Consider the following 16,438-nt stretch of genomic DNA (forward strand, 5'->3'; position numbering starts at 1 on the left):
GAGAGGCCGGCCAGGAGTGTATTGGAATAGTCAAGTCTAGAGGTAACAAAGGCATAGATGAGGGTTTCAGCAGCAGATGAGCTGAGGCAGTGGGGGAGTTGGGCGATTTTATCAGGTGGAAATAGGTGGTCTTAATGATGGTGCAGATATGTGGTCTGAAGCTCAACTTGGGGTGAAATACGACACCGAGGTTGCGAACAGTCTGATTCAGCCTCAAACAGTTGCCAGGGAGAGGAATGGAGTCGGCAGCTAGGGAACGGAGTTTGTGGCGGGGACCGAAGACAACGGCTTTGGTCTTCTCAATATTTAGTTGGAGGAAATTTCTGCTTGTCCAGTGCTGGATCTCGGACAAGCAGTCTCGAAACAGTTTCTCCATATTTACTCTATCAAAAGCATTCATGATTTTGAACACCTCTAACAAATCTCCTCTTAACCTTCTCTGGTCTAAGGAGAACAACCCTAGCTTCTCCGGTCTCTCGACATAACTGAAGTCCCTCATCCCTGGTACCATTCTAGTAAATCTCTTCTGCACCCTCTCTAGGAAGGATGTCAGGGCCTTAAAGTGTGGTGCCCAGAATTGAACATAATACTCCAGCTGAGGCCTAACCAGTGTTTTGTATTGGCTTTGTTGATTGTTGCTGTGTATTTGGAATAAGGAAAGGAAGAAAGCAGTATATAATTGGTTATGTGACAGTACTGACTAAATAAAATTAGTAAGGAGAAGCAACTTACATCCTGAAAAACTGGCTCCCACTGTTCTCTTGATCCAATTGCATCTGATCGTCCAGTAACAACTCCATCAGAATTTATTCCTATATATTTGCCATAGCCAGACTTCAGCGCTATTCTATAGGAAATAACCAAAAATAAATGAAAATATACTCTGCAATATTAATGCACAAGAAAGTTTTAAATATACAGTACTTTGATTTACTTGGTTATTACAAAAGTGTTTTTTACATAAATCTATGTTACTCAGCGTGATATCGACAAGTTACAAACTGTAGAATTGTTGGATTACCATCTGCCAAATTGGTTTATTAAATATTGCAGTCCTGCATATTTGCCTTGCTTTTAATGCACTATATTAGATAGTAAAACCATCAAATGCCTTTATAACTGAGCAACATAACACATTAATGTCTCCTTCTTACTGAAATTACAAATCTGATAATTGACAATGGGGCTGTTGGGATTTTTGATTCAAAACTGTATCTATGCAAAATACACACACACTGCAGAGCAACTGTATGAGGGATTTATAAAACAACGTGAACAAAAGGACTGATTGCTGATAACTAGCAGTCTTATCAGGTTGTTGAGACCAGCTGTCATCAAATTTTGTCTGACAACCCTCATGTGAAGCACCTTGGGATGTTTTACTATATTAAAGGCGTTATATAAGTGCAAGTTGGTGTTGCATAGCCTGCAGTAGTAGTAAATGAGGCAAATATGATCTCGGATTCTACGGTCTCTGGAATAGAATGCAAATCACGTGATTTTGAGCCGGTATATTGCATTGGTTCATTCCCAACTTGAGTACTGCATGCAGTTTTGATCGCCATATTACAGGAGGGATATCATTTCACTGGAAAAGGTAGCAACAAAGTGCAGCCTGTCTGCTAGATTCATCAGCTATCTAAGCTACAAGGAAAGACTGCAGAATTGAGATTGAGAGAAGGGATCTTATTGAGGTGTTCAAGTTCAAGTGCTTCGACAAGTTGAACTCTGAGAAATGTTTACCATGGCCCAGAGAATGGCTGGGGGGGAGGGGGGCAGCAGATGAAGCTCTGAAGAGGGGAGGTGAATGGACAAATCAGATAGAACTATTTTACAGAGGGTGGTGAATGTTTGGAATGAACTGCCCAGCAAGATGGTCTAGGCTCATAACCTCAGTAATTATAAAAGTGGAAAATGGGTGGCATTTTTCAAAATAAAACAAGTGAGGGATATAGGTAGTGGACAGTACATTCTGATTCTGCACTCTGGAGCCAGGTAGATGGACCAAAATAATCTTCCCTGGTGCTGTACATTCCTATCATCACAATGGCCATCTGTATTTAAAACTCTAAGAATTGTACTAAGGCGTCTTTGGGGATCCTACAAAAATTCACTTTAATAAATAATTTAAATAAAATCATACAAATTCCCTACAATTCATTCTTAAAGTGCTGTAAAATTGTATGCAAAGCAAGTGTAAATAGTTCATTCAAATGTAAATATATCTCAAATACATACTGTATTAGTATGCATTACACACACACACATATGCACACATTAATCTACATTTTTGGATATGTAATAAATTTCTGTTTGTGAGTACAGTATGAGCATAAACTGGAATCCTATGTTGCCCTGCAATTATACACATCTTTCGCATTTGCTGAATAGGAGAGAGAAGTACTCACCCAAATGGCCTACTCCTGCTCCTATCTTCTATGTTTCTATGCTGACTGACTAAGTCTACACAGTCTCTTCAATGTCAGTGGACATGATTTATGAATTTCTGAAATGGTATCATCAAAGAGCAGGTACCTCAGGTTCACTCTGACCTTGATTATCTGGCTTGTATTAGCTGATTATGCACAAAAATTTCAGGGTGGGGGGGCTGCACAAAGTCGAGGTCTGGTCAGGAGAGCAGGAGTCAGTTACATGACTTCCACTTTGGGTTTGATTTAACATTGTTGCTGCTGCTGCTATTTTTCCTAGTGTCTCTGGACATGGTTGCATGAGAACAAACAGGAAGATAAATTTATATCAATGTCCAAGTCAATGGGAAAGTAACTCCTTAGGATGGACATGAAAGCAGTGAACAAACACTAGATCATAATGTGTAACCCACAGAAACTATCAGGAAATAGAAATTTTTAAACAAGAATAAATTAAAGTTTAACATCTTTCATGATTAAAAATAGTGGCACCATTGAGCTTAAATCAGACTTTAGCAAATCCTGACATCACATTTTGGGTTTATTTCAATTTTTTAAAAAAAAAAAAGGAACTTTTGTTAGCATAATTTTTGTTGGTAAAACAGATACAGGAAATTAGTCTATCACAATGAGACTTCACTGCACCTACTATCAGCGAGTGATTTTGTATATATGGTCAACCATTTCAGCGATTGGATTGGTTGAACTAATACCATTTATTACGGTAGATGAATGAATTAGTCTTCATTCCATTGCAGTTTAAGTTTATGGAACTTCTGATTATCTGTCAATTTCCAGTATCTGCTGGGGTTCCCTCCATTATGGGGTAAATGAGAGGCATATTCTTCCTCCCCTTAAAACAAACAAAATGTATCTTTTATTTCTCACCTGGTTTCAGATAATTTAATAGCGGTTAACTGCTCTGGAGGATCAGGTATTTCATTATCTGCTGCGGAAGAAAAAATATATAAAGGAAGATAACATCTTACAATGAGAAAGACAATTGTTCAATATCGCCATGCAGCAAATGATGCTGAAAGCTGTGGCACTATAACTACCTCTAAAAGTTTGCTCTTTCCATAAAGAATGAATAAACAAACTCGCATTTATATAGCACCTTTCACGTCCGCAAAATATCCCAAAGCGCTTTACGGCAAATTGATTACTTTTGAAGTGTAGTACTGTTGTTATGTATGCAAAGGCAGCAGCTAATTTGTGCACAAACAGCAATCAGATAAATGACCAGTTAATCCGATTTTGGTGGTGTTGGTTGAGGGATGAATGTTGGCCAGGGCACCAGGAGAACTCCCCTGCTGTTTTTTGATTAGTACCATGTGATCTTTTACATCCACCAGAAGAGGCAAACTTAGTTTAATGTCTCATCTGAAAGACAGCATTTCCAACTATACAGCATTCCCTCAGTACTGCAGGGAAGTCTGTCTAAATTATGCGCTCCTGGGGAGTCCTGGAGTGCGGCTTGAATCCACAACTTTCTGAGAGAGTGCTACCATTGAACCAAGCTAATACATACTGAATAGTTACAGTTTAAAAGCATTGATCAATATATCCTGCAACTTATTTGAGAATTTTTTCCAATAGACACTCTGAACTAACCAAAACTTGTTTTAAATACAAATCTCCTGTACATAAGGTATCACGGAGTGTAGAAGATGGGCTTGATGTTCCTCGCTCCACTGAGTTCCCAATTTCAGCTTCAACACAGCTGAGAAGTGGCAAGCAAAGATCATGTGTGTTTCCGGAGACAGAAGGAAAATCTTCACTCTACCAATTCAAAGCAGCACGGCTGGAAGTTTGGGTGCAGGTTTCCCAATTTGTTGGCCACACAGTGCACATTCCAGAAAAACGAAGAGGCGAAGGGGTAGATTTTCAACTTCCCGCTCGGGTATAAATCCGACATTGCGGATTGGCCATGCGACATTGAAATCAGTGGAAATGAAAACTGAACGGTTGATCCACAGCACTGGTTATTACCCAGGTGGCAAGTCTACTACAACAACTTGTATTTAAATAGCACCTTCAACGTAGTAAATCATCCCAAGGCGTTTCACAGGAGTGTTATCAAACAAAATTTGACACTGAGCCACATAAGGAGAAATTAGGGCAGATCACCAAAAGCTTGGTCAAAGAGGTAGGTTACAGGGTGTGTCTTAAAGGAGGACAGAGAGCTGGAGAGGAGGAGAGGTTTAGGGAGGGAATTCCAGAACTTAGGGCCTTGGCAGCTGAAGGCACAGCCACCAATGGTTGAGCGATTAAAATCAGGGATGCTCAAGAGGCCAGAATTAGAGGAGCGCAGATATCTTGGGGGGTTGTAGGGCTAGAGGAGATTACAGAGATAGGGATGGGCGGGGCCATGGAGGGATTTGAAAACAAGGATGAGAATTTTAAAATCGAGGCGTTGCTTAACTGGGCGCCAATGTAGGTCAGTGAGAACAGGGGTGATGGTCTACCCCTAAATATCTTTCAAAAAGTCAATAACTAAGAGGCTACATGGACAGCAATGTACAAACCTACCAGTCCAACTACAAATACTTGTGCTCATTCTAACTGGCAGTTTGTATTCCTTAACAAATCAATCTAACTATAGATATTATATCAGAAATGTTTTGCTAATAAAGATTTTGCAGTGACATCAGAGCAATAAAGTGAGAGACTCAGCTAACAAATACACAAGGAACCTGAATTTTTTTTAGCTAACTCTGGAAGTCACAAATTGTATTGAATTTCCCCATGTCTAAAACCTTAAAATGTTAGTTAGATTGAAGAGCAAAGATTAACCCAGATTAAAACATTTCAAATTGTGCCAACAAACCTGTGTGTGGTGCTCCGAGAGTAAAAAGACCATTATCGAGAGCGTGGATATAGGTGCCTGTTCCCATCTCGATTGCCACACTTCCTGTAATTTCTCCAAAATTCCGAACTGCCCACCATCCTCCTAAGATAAAAATATAAGAAAAAGACATTTGAAAAAACTAAATCAGCATCACATGGAAAGAACTTGCATTCACTTAGTGCCTTGCATGACCGCATGACAACCTCAAGTACTTCAGAGGCAATGAATGATTTTAACCTGTAGCCACTTTCGTTATGTAGGCAAATTTAGCAACCAATTTGTACAAAGCAAGATGTCACAAAAAGCAAATTAACTAAATGCCAGTTAATCTGATATAGTGATGTTGGTTGAGGGAGAAGAACGCCCATGCTCTTCTTCAAGTAGTGCCATGGGATCGTCTATGTCTACCTGAACAAGCAGATGGGGCCTTGGTTTAACAACTCATCAAAAAGACAACACCTGTGACAATGCAGCACTCCCTCAGTACTGCACTGAAGTGTCAGCCTAGTTTATGTGCTTAAGTCTCTGGAGTGGGATCTTGGGAAAGAACTTACATTATAAAATACTGTAGGAAGCTGTGAGCTTTGATATTAAAAACTGCAAAATAAACTGAATCGTATTGGCTGCATAACTCATGGGCAATCAGAAATGGTTTATTTTCTGTAACTGACTGTTGCCCCAATGGAATCGTGTTCTCTATACTTTTAAACACACTAAGGTTCATGGTTTGATATGAATGCTGTAAGTCTCAGTCACATCAGTATAATTGGAGGGCTCATAGAAACATAGAAGATAGGAGCAGGAGTAGGCCATTCGGCCCCTCGAGCCTGCTCCACCATTCAATGAGATCATGGCTGATCATCCAAACTCAGTACCCTGTCCCTGCCTTCACCCCATATCCTTGATCCCTTTAGCCTTAAGAAATATATCTAACTCCTTCTTGAATATATTTAATGAATTGGCCTCAACTGCCTTCTGTGGTAGAGAATTCCACAGGTTCACCACTCTCTGGGTGAAGAAATTCCTCTTCATCTCTGTCCTAAATGGCTTACCCCTTATCTTTAGACTGTGACCCCTGGTTCTGGACTCCCCCGCCATCGGGAACATCCTTCCTGCATCTAGTCTGTCTAGTCCTGTTAGAATTTTATAAGTTTCAATGAGCTCAGAGAATTACTGTTCACACCAGGTAGCTCCATAAAAGAGAAAGCAGAACAGATAAAAAAAAAAAGTTGGCAAGAATGAGAAGAGGACAGAATAGGAGAAAGAAAAGGGAAAACATGCATAAAGAGGGGGAAGGGGTTGCAAGGCAAATGAGTATTGTTCATTAGCAGGAGCAGGGGCACCAGAAACCCAAGAACCACTGGGTGAACCAACATAAATAGCACTTCAGAGGCCCAAGACCAAACCTATGGTACAAATAAAGTTATTCTATAAATAATAAATTATTCAACAAATAAATATGATTTCCACTTCTTAGAAAAGGGATAATTTGCATAGGCAAGGAAAAACAATATGACATTCCCATTCTGGAACAGCTATAAACCTGACAAGAATGTTCCATAAACAGCATTTACAAACCTCATGAGTTATAAAAGAGCACACAAAAGGTCCAATCAGCAGGTAAAAAGCTTGGCAGGAACTGTGCTGTCAAGATAGCGTCCTGGAAATGCCATGTTAGAATCATAGATATTTACAGCACAGAAGGCCCATCTTGTCCGTGCCGGCCGACAAAGAGCTATCCACCCTAATCCCACTTTCCAGCACTTGGTCCGTAGCCTTGTAGGTTACGGCACTTCCAAGTGCATATCCATGTACTTTTTAAATGTAACGAGGGTTCCTGCCTCTACCACCCTTTCAGGCAGTGAGTTCCAGACCCCCACCACCCTCTGGGTGAAAAAAAATCTCCTCAAATCCCCTCTAAACTTCTAACCAATTACTTTAAATCTATGCCCCCTGGATACTGACCCTTCTGCTAAGGGAAATAAGTTTGTTAAGAAAATACCACCACCACTGTATACAATCCACCTCTTCAAAAAAAAAATCCAAAATATATTTATACCTCAACTGTTCAAGATTAACTAACTGTTTTCCTGTTTAGGTTTGTAATGACTGGTTTAAGAAAACATTTTGGATTAAAAAAAATCTAAATTCTAATGTAATTCTCAGAAAATATTTAATTGTAATACACTATTGCATTAGAAAATAATAGTGAAGATCACTGCAATTTATGGAATAATGATAGTTCAGCTTCTGTAATGTACAATTTCTGTGAACAATTTCTAAATTGGTTGACGTTTATGCTGCTTGAAGTACACACTGTACTGAAGAACTCCCAACCAAGAGCCCAGTCATAGACTAGTGTAAAGTTTTCTCATGTTCAAACCCTGTGGCTGGAAGATATACACAGAAAATCCAAAAAAGCAGACATTTTGTTACCAGATTCACTTACCAACAATATCAACCACCTGTTCTTCCTCCTCGTCTCGTTTTCTTTTTCCTTTATTTTTCTTCTTCTTGCTAAAGAAAAATGGAATGATTGACTGGAGCAGGTAAACCTTTTACAAGAGTTATTTATGACGCCCGACCACACAAGTGCAAACGCAAAACTGGCAGCAAATAAGTTCTGGCTTGTAACAGACAAGCAAGCTGTATTTATTATAATTTATACTGGTAAGCGATTTCCCTATTGCATGAATTGAAATAAACCTCAAAATTGTTGCAGGCCTAAGTGCATGGTGGAGGGGGGGAGACTTGCAGATTCTGCAGTAAAAGTGCTCCCACAAACCACAACAATGAACAAAGAACACGCCCCCAAACTGGCGCTCCATCCAATTACTGTGATAAACATACACACAATGAACATAATCATTCAGCAGCCCTCTCACCAGCTCCCTGTAAATACCAGCCCCACTCTCCAGTGTCAGCCAGAGGCCCCCAGACCAGTCCCCGGGTCAGACTCCCAGATACAGCCCGTGCTGTGACTCCCTTCCACTGTTCACAGATTACTCGCACCTTTTCACCCCTTTCAGCACCAGCTTCGTGCTCTTCACACAGGCATATTCCGCCATATTGGGAGTGAGCCTCAGTACCCTACGCAGCGACACCCAGTGGACGGGAGGACCCGGGGGATACAGCGACACCCAGTGGACGGGAGGACCCGGGGATACAGCGACACCCAGTGGACGGGAGGACCCGGGGGCTACAGCGACACCCAGTGGACGGGAGGACCCGGGGAGACGGCGACACCCTGTGGACGGGAGGACCCGGGGGGTACAGCGACACCCAGTGGACGGGAGGACCCGGGGGATACAGCGAGACCCAGTGGACGGGAGGACCCGGGGGATACAGCGGCACCCAGTGGACGGGAGGACCCGGGGAGACAGCGACAACCAGTGGACGGGAGGACTCGGGGAATACAGCGACACCCAGTGGACGGGAGGACCCGGGGAGAAAGCGACACCCAGTGGACGGGAGGACCCGGGGGATACAGCGACACCCAGTGGACGGGAGGACCCGGGGGATACAGCGACACCCAGTGGACGGGAGGACCCGGGGGATTCAGCGGCACCCAGTGGACGGGAGGACCCGGGGAGACAGCGACACCCAGTGGGCGGGAGGACCCGGGGATACAGCGACACTCAGTGGACGGGAGGACCCGGGGAGACAGCGACACCCAGTGGACGGGAGGACCCGGGGATACCGCGACATCCAGTGGACGGGAGGACCCGGGGGATACAGCGACACCCAGTGGACGAAAAGACGCACAACGTTCCCGTTTAGAAAGGGAATTTCAGAGCTTAGCGCCTCGGCAATTTAAGGCCCGGCAGCCAATGCTGGAGCGATTAAATTCGGGGAAGCCAGAATTGGAGGAGCACAGATGGAAGTCTGTAGGGCTGGAGGAAATTACAGAGTTAGGGAGGGGTGAGACCATGGAGTGATTTGACAAAGAAAAAAGACTTGCATTTATATAGAGCCTTTCACGACCACTGGACATCCCAAAGCGCTTTACAACCCATTAAGTACTTTTTGAAGTGTCATCACTGTTGTAATGTAGGAAACAAGGCAACAAGTCTGCACACAGCAAACCCCCAGAAACAGCAATGTGATAATGACCAGATAATCTGTTTTAGTCATGTCGATTGAGTGATAAATATTGTCCAGGACACTGCGGATAGCTCCCCTATCAAAATAATGCCATACAATCTTTTACGTCCACCTGAGAGAGCAGACGGGGCCTCAGTTTTAACGTCTCATCCAAAAGCTGGCACCTCCAACAGTGCAGCACTCCCCAGTACTGCACTGGAGTGTCAGCCTAAATTTTTGTGCTCAAGTCTCTGAAGTGGGACCTAAACCCACAACTGTTCTGACTCAGAGGCAAGGGTGCTACCAACTGAGCCACAGCTGACACTAGTGAAAACAAGGATGACAATTTTAAAATGGAGGTGTTGCTTAACCGAGAGCCAATGTAGGTCAGCGAGCACAGGGATGATGGGTGAATGGGACTTAGGTGTGAGTTAGGACACGGGTGGCAGAGTTTTGGATGACCTCAAGTTTACGGAGGCTAGAGCTGATGCTGTGTTTTTGGATGATGTCACATTGGCTGCATGTAGAAATAGGAGGGGGCCAAGGATAGATCCTTGGAAGACATCTTGTTCCTCCTGTAGGTCCAAATCTCACTGCTGCGCAATGTTGTGCAGAGCGCAGCATATCACTACCATTCTCGAGACCCTGGCTGGTGTGTACTGAAGGGCGCCTCCAGATTTGTCCAGGCACCTGAAGCGCACCTGCCGCATGCTGATATCTTGTTCGATGACACATCTTGTGGTCATATGGCATTATTGTATCGCTCCTGGGTCTCATTCCTCAGGTTCCTGAGAGGTGTCATCAGCCAAGTTTTAAGTGGGTATCCCTTGCCTCCGGGCAGCCAGCCGGTAACTCTGCTTTGAGGTACAAAGAGATCAGGGAGGGTGGACTGCCGCAGGATGAAAGCATCATAGCAGCTGCCCGGGAATCTTGCACACACCTGCGTAAATATCTTTTTGTGGTTGCACACCAGCTGCACATTGATGGAGTGGAAGCCCTTGTGGTTAACAGATACTCAAAGGTGATCTATGGGTGCCTTAATTGCCACATGTGTGCCTTCGATGACACCCTGCACCTGTGGGAAGCCAGCCAGAGCCGCAAAGCTAAGCGTCCGCTCATTCTGACTGGCGTCATCGCAGGTGAAGTTCAAATAATTGCCGGTCCTGGCAAACAAGCAATCAGTCATCTGTCTTATGCATTTGTGGGCCGCCGACTGCGAGATCCTGCAAATGTCTCCGGCAGAACCCTGGAAGGGTCCAGAGGCAAAAAGAGTTGAGGGCGGTGGTGACTTTGACAACCAATGTAAAGTGTGGCCACCAGGTCCAGCAGGGAGCAGATCTTGTTCCAGCAGGCTGCAAATGTCTGTCACTGCCTGATGCTGAGCCACCTGACACTGGTCTTCTGACATGTCGAGGAAGCTTATGCTCTGCATGTACACCCTATTTGTTGGGTATGGCCTCCTGTGAGCTGCACCTCTCTGCTGCTCTGCTGTCTCCTGTGGAGCTACAGGTCTGTGAGCAGCAGGCTGGTGCTGGTACAGCTCCTGCTGCTCCTGCTGCTGATGTTGGTCATCTTGGTCCTCATCTGAGGTCCAAAGTAACACATCGTAAGCGGCACGCATGCTGATATTATCGATCAGAGCTCCAAAGTGCAGATCAGACCTCCGAACCTCCAAAGTGTGTAAAGTAACCTCCCAGCACAAGTACTGCAAACAAACCTTTCCCACAAGCAGGTGAGGAAGCAGCTGTGAGTACTCAGTACTTATTGGCATATTTCCCGGTCACGGCTTCAGCCCCTTCAATCGCCTCTTTCTTCTCACCTCGCTTTCACTGGTGAGTTCCAGGAACCCCGGGAAACCTGTGGAACCAAAGTTAAACTTCAAAACCCATGTTAATATCAATCTAATTGACCAATTACCATATTGAAATCGACAACCCGCTTCTCCTGAGGGGGTTGCACGCATGCAACTCAATGCACTGGAGTGAAATGCGGAAGTCGGCAGGTTGAATCCGACTTCCTGACACGCTCGCATTTTTCCTGGATTTCATCCCCCACCCGCACCCAAACCCACGCTCTCACCCTCGTTAAAATTACCCCCATGTAACTCTATGTAGTCCCACAAGAACTGTGAAGAGACACCTGGCCCATTCATAACATGCAAACTGGGGTATGTACCAAAGAACAACAGAACTACTGGCACCTACATACTTATATCATAGAAACATAGAGAAATAGGAGCAGGAGTAGGCCATTGGCCCTTCAAACCTGCTCCGCCATTCAATATGATCATGGCTGATCCTCTATCTCAATACCATATTCCCGCTCTCTCTCCTTACCCCGTGATACCTTTTGTGTCTAGAAATCTATCTATCTCCTTCTTAAATATATTCAGTGACTTGGCCTCCACAGCCTTCTGTGGTAGAGAATTCCACAGGTTCACCACCCTCTAAGTGAAGAAATTTCTCCTTATCTCAGTCCTAAATGTCCTACCCCGTATCCTGAGACTGTGACCTCTCGTTCTAGACCCCCCCAGCCAGGGGAAACATCCTCCCTGCATCCAGTCTGCATTTTATACATTTCACCATGCTACTTAAGGAAGGGATACGGAAGTTCAGAGATCCTTATACAACCAACCTTAGTTAGATAACTGTTTTTCTTATTAATTGCTGGCTTTGTCATGATAGGGCCTAATTAGATAGAGCTGGAACCCCAAATAACATCTGCAGAACATCAACAATGAAACACTGTACTAGATATCTGTAACAGCTCATAGTGGTAACAAGCTGCTTTTCAACAGGCGCACCAAGATAATGAGGGGATGGGGACAACAAGGGTCACAAAGATACATTAGTCAATTAACTGTCATACATGTAATGAAGTGCCAAGGAACAGGGTAAATATCGCATCTAACACCAAAAGGAATGAAAGACAAGGATAGGCTCTCCAGCAATAAATAGAGACCCTTGCATTTATATAGCATTTTATCACATTAAAACATGTCAAAGCTGTTCTCAATTAATTACTTTAGAAATCTAACAATTTGTTATGTAGGTAAATGTGAGAGCACTGCAATCAAAATAAGAGATAAAATCAAAACGATAATTCTAGTAATAAAATAGTTTTGATTGTACCATGTTGTAGACACACTAACAAAAAAAAACTCAACACGGATGTACAACTACTTTTGTAGGTAGCAACATTTACAAAATTAGGAAAGTAATAGACAACATCAAATTTGTAGCTTTAATCTTGAAATCATAATTCATCCCCAGAGTAATCTCTGTATCATGCATGTAAATACACATGGTGGTTCCTCTGCTTTATCCTCTTTTATCTATTTTTTCCTTAAAAGATAATAAATAACTGACAAAGGCAGGTTTCAGCTTTCGCAAGGCAAACAACAGGTACCAACAGCTCCCCACTGGTGGCATGGTGGGCTACATAACTCACCTTGTGTTAGTGCATTGTTCCTCTGCAATCTAATCATGGTAGGTGCTGACATATGTCAGCGTATTCTCGTATCTAGTCTCCAGGAAATGGCTTTCATCAGCTGTTGCCCCAAGACTCAGAATTTCTGCATCAGCTATACAATGGATATCTGCCTTCAGAAGAAGAAGAAGGGAGGACTTACACAGCGTAGCTGGTGATATACCAGCCACCTTGACACTGAAGTCCAATAATAAAAATGAAAGAACTTGCATTTATAAAGCATCTTATCACGCCTCAGAACATCCCAAAGCACTTCACATCCAATGAATTATTTTTGAAATGCAGTCATTGTTATATAGGCAAACATAAAAAGAATGTTATTCATACCACATAATAGACTAATACCGCATAATAGACTAATACCATATAAGTGACTAATGAATAAGGTCAGAGCATGCGGAGTCAGGGGACAAGTAGCAGAATGGATAACTGGCTGGCTGAAAGACAGAAAGCAGAGAGTCGAGGTAAATGGTAGCTATTCAGAATGGCAGAAGGTGTTCCACAAGGATCAGTGCTGGGACCACTGTTGTTCAGAATTTATATTAACGATTTAGACTTTGGAATCAAAAACACAATTTCTCAATTTGCGAACGACACCAAATTGGGGGGATAGTCAATACTGAGGAGGATTGCAACAAATTACAGGAAGACATTAATAAACTTTCAGAATGGGCATATAATTGGCAAATTAATTTCAACATAGATAAATGTGAGGAATTCCATTTTGGTAAGAAAATTAAGGAGTTTGTGGCGGAGCCACTAAAGGACTCAGATCGTTTGTATATAATTCCCTTTAACAACATGTTAGCTACAGCCTGAGTCTGTATCTTTATTTATACTGTTTACTTGTACAGAGCGTGATTACTTTAACAGCGCGGGTAAACGCGATGACGTCACGCCGTACATCATGTGATCCCCCACTGGCGGGAAGAACGTGATGACGTCATGACGTCAACCACGGGGCCATCCGAGCAGTCCTCGTGGAGCCTCCGAACTGAACAGACCTACATTCGATGTTCTCCTGCAGTTACTTGTTTAAACCTATTAGTTTCCATTAAACTTTGTTTTGTTTGATCACCTGGGTGGACCTCAGTCTTTGGATAGGAACTAGACATTCCTACAAGTTCATATATTACTTAGAAAATGAGAATCTAAATGGGATAGAGGAGCAAAGAGATCTCGGAGTACAAATACACAAATTGCTAAATGTAGCGACACAGGTTAACAAGGTCATAAAAAAGCAAATCAAGCACTAGGGTTTATTTCTAGAGGAAGAGAATTGAAAAATAGTGAAGTTATGCTAAACTCGTATTGAACCTTGGTTAGACCACACTTGGAGTACTGCGTACAATTCTGGTCACCATATTATAAAAAGGATACAGAGGCACTGGAGAGGGTGCAGAAAAGATTTACAAGATGATACCAGAAATGCGAGGGTATACCTATCAGGAAAGGATGAACAGGCTGGGTCTCCTTTCTCCTTAAATGCATCTATACTATTCACCTCAACTACTCCCTGTGGTAGCGAGTTCCACATTCTCACCACTCTCTGGGTAAAGAAGTTTCTTCTGAATTCCCTATTTGATTTCTTGGTGACTATCTTATATTGATGGTCTCTAGTTATGCTCTTCCCCACAAGGCGAAACACTTTTTTACCACAGAAATTTTACCATGGAGTCAGGTCCGGTGTGTGTGGGCCGCATAGCGGGTCAGTAACACGATGTTCTGCTCAGCACGTTCTTCAGGGCAACTTTCACTTAATGGCCCCACTTAAAGCAGTCATGCACGTTTCCCAGCCCAATTAAATGGAGCGGGTCTGATGACATCATCGATGATTCGTTTCCAGCGCCAATATTTAAAGCAGCCTTGCACTCAACTCATTTGGAGGTTGCTAGAGGAGGGTGGAAACTGAATTTCAAAGGGCTGAGTAAACCAGCAATGATGGATAGTCAAAGGCAGAGGGCTGCACCATGGTTTTCAGATGTATCCTTGTATACTCTGGTGCAGGCAGTCAGAGCACGCAGAGAGGTCCTCTTCCCTGCTAATAGGCGAAGGAGACCTCCAAAAGAGATCAAAAAAGCCTGGCTTGATATAGCTGAGGAGGTCAGCAGCAGGGATGTGGTGAGGAGGACCTGGATACAGTGCAGGAAATGCTTCAATGATTAATTCATGAGGTCAGGAAAGGTGAGTGCAATGCCACACTCACCTTCATCCTTATATGCCTGTCAACACATCCCCATCACTGTGCCTTCCCAAGCCTACTCCTGCACATCATTCCTCACACCAACATAACTTGCAGGTCCACCCATCCCTCTCTGTCTATGTACATACTCACATCCCTATCTGACTAACCACCCCTGACACTCATCCTCATCCTAATGCAATCATAGCAAGTAACACCACAGAAGGAGGCCATTTGGCAATGTCAACCCACTCCCTCATAGTCACCCTCTACAGATGTAACCCACCCATTCCTGACACGCTCTACATTTCCATCACACTCACTCAAACTTCTCTCCTTTCCCTCCTTGCAGAAGAAAAGAGCCCAGAACACATGGGACAGACAGAGAACTGGAGGTGGCCCTCCAGCCTTCACCCAACTAACACCAGCAGAGGAGGGGGCTTTGGAGATCTCGGGCGTTGGTGAGATGCTGGTGGTGGGAGAGAGGGGGACATTCCAGCAACCTGGTGAGAGAATCACATCTCATAGAGCCACATGGCATACAGCAGTCACTCATATAGTGACTGATTACATAGGATATACGGCACAGAAACAAGCCATTCGGCCCAACCAGTCCATGCCAGCGTTTATGCTCCACTCGAGCCTTCTCCTGTCTTTCCTCATCTAGCCTCCCCTCAAATGCATCTATACTATTTGCCTCAGCTACTCCCTATGGTAGCGAGTTTCACTTCTCACCACCCTCTGGGTAAAGACGTTTCTTCTGAATTCCCTATTTGATTTCTTGGTGGCTATCTTATATTGATGGCCTCTAGTTTTGCTCTTCCCCATAAGTGGAAACACTCTGTATCTACTCTATCAAAACCTTTCATAATTTTAAAGACCTCTATTAGGTCACCTAATCAGTCACTATATTTCAAAATAAATTCAGCCCTTTGAAGAGCAAAACTAGAGGTCATCAATATAAGATAGTCACCAATAAATCAAATAGGGAATTCAGAAGAAATTTCTTTACCCAGAGAGTGCTGAGAATGTGGAGCTCACTTCCACAGGGAGTAGTTGAGGCGAATAGTATAGATGCATTTAAGGAGAGGCTAGATAAGCATCAGAGGGAGAAGGGAATAGAGGGTTATGCTAATAGAGTTAGATGAGGAAAGACAGGAGGAGGCTCGAGTGTAGGATAAACGCCGGCATGGACTGGTTGGGCCAAATGGCCTGTTTCTGTGCTGTATATTCTATGTAATTCTATGTTAAATGCCAGCTGATTTGCAGCCTTCCAGCTCTATTGTATCTGAGGAAAAGGGTTACCTCCAATTCTGTGCGCTTTCATTTTTGCTAATAATCTCTTGTGTGGAACCTTATCAAATGCCTTCTGGAAGTCCATATAGATAAAATCCATATGCACCA

The 16,438-nt window shown here is 43.4% G+C and overlaps 1 protein-coding gene across 4 annotated transcripts in view; it reads right to left on the minus strand.

Moving 5' to 3' along the window:
• frg1 (FSHD region gene 1) overlaps positions 1 to 8,403 on the minus strand; it is a 32,758-nt gene extending 24,355 nt beyond the window's left edge. Inside the window, exons 1-5 of one of the 4 annotated variants that reach the window (XM_085970865.1) lie at positions 8,293 to 8,403; positions 7,730 to 7,797; positions 5,260 to 5,382; positions 3,318 to 3,375; positions 733 to 847 (exon numbers count right to left, since the gene is read on the minus strand). In XM_085970865.1, the coding sequence (XP_085826991.1) occupies positions 733 to 847; positions 3,318 to 3,375; positions 5,260 to 5,382; positions 7,730 to 7,797; positions 8,293 to 8,348 (420 nt within the window). In that variant the 5' untranslated portion in view covers positions 8,349 to 8,403. Of the gene's footprint in view, positions 1 to 732; positions 848 to 3,317; positions 3,379 to 5,259; positions 5,383 to 7,729; positions 7,798 to 7,986; positions 8,124 to 8,292 lie in introns of those variants that run through there. The other 3 variants (XM_085970859.1, XM_085970850.1, XM_085970843.1) reach the window with 3 other exon arrangements.
• Between the last annotated feature and the right edge of the window lie 8,035 nt (positions 8,404 to 16,438).

The sequence above is a fragment of the Somniosus microcephalus genome, chromosome 2 (assembly GCF_052327205.1).
Source record: "Somniosus microcephalus isolate GS21.2 chromosome 2, FLI_Smic_1.0, whole genome shotgun sequence".
NCBI lineage: Eukaryota > Metazoa > Chordata > Chondrichthyes > Squaliformes > Somniosidae > Somniosus > Somniosus microcephalus.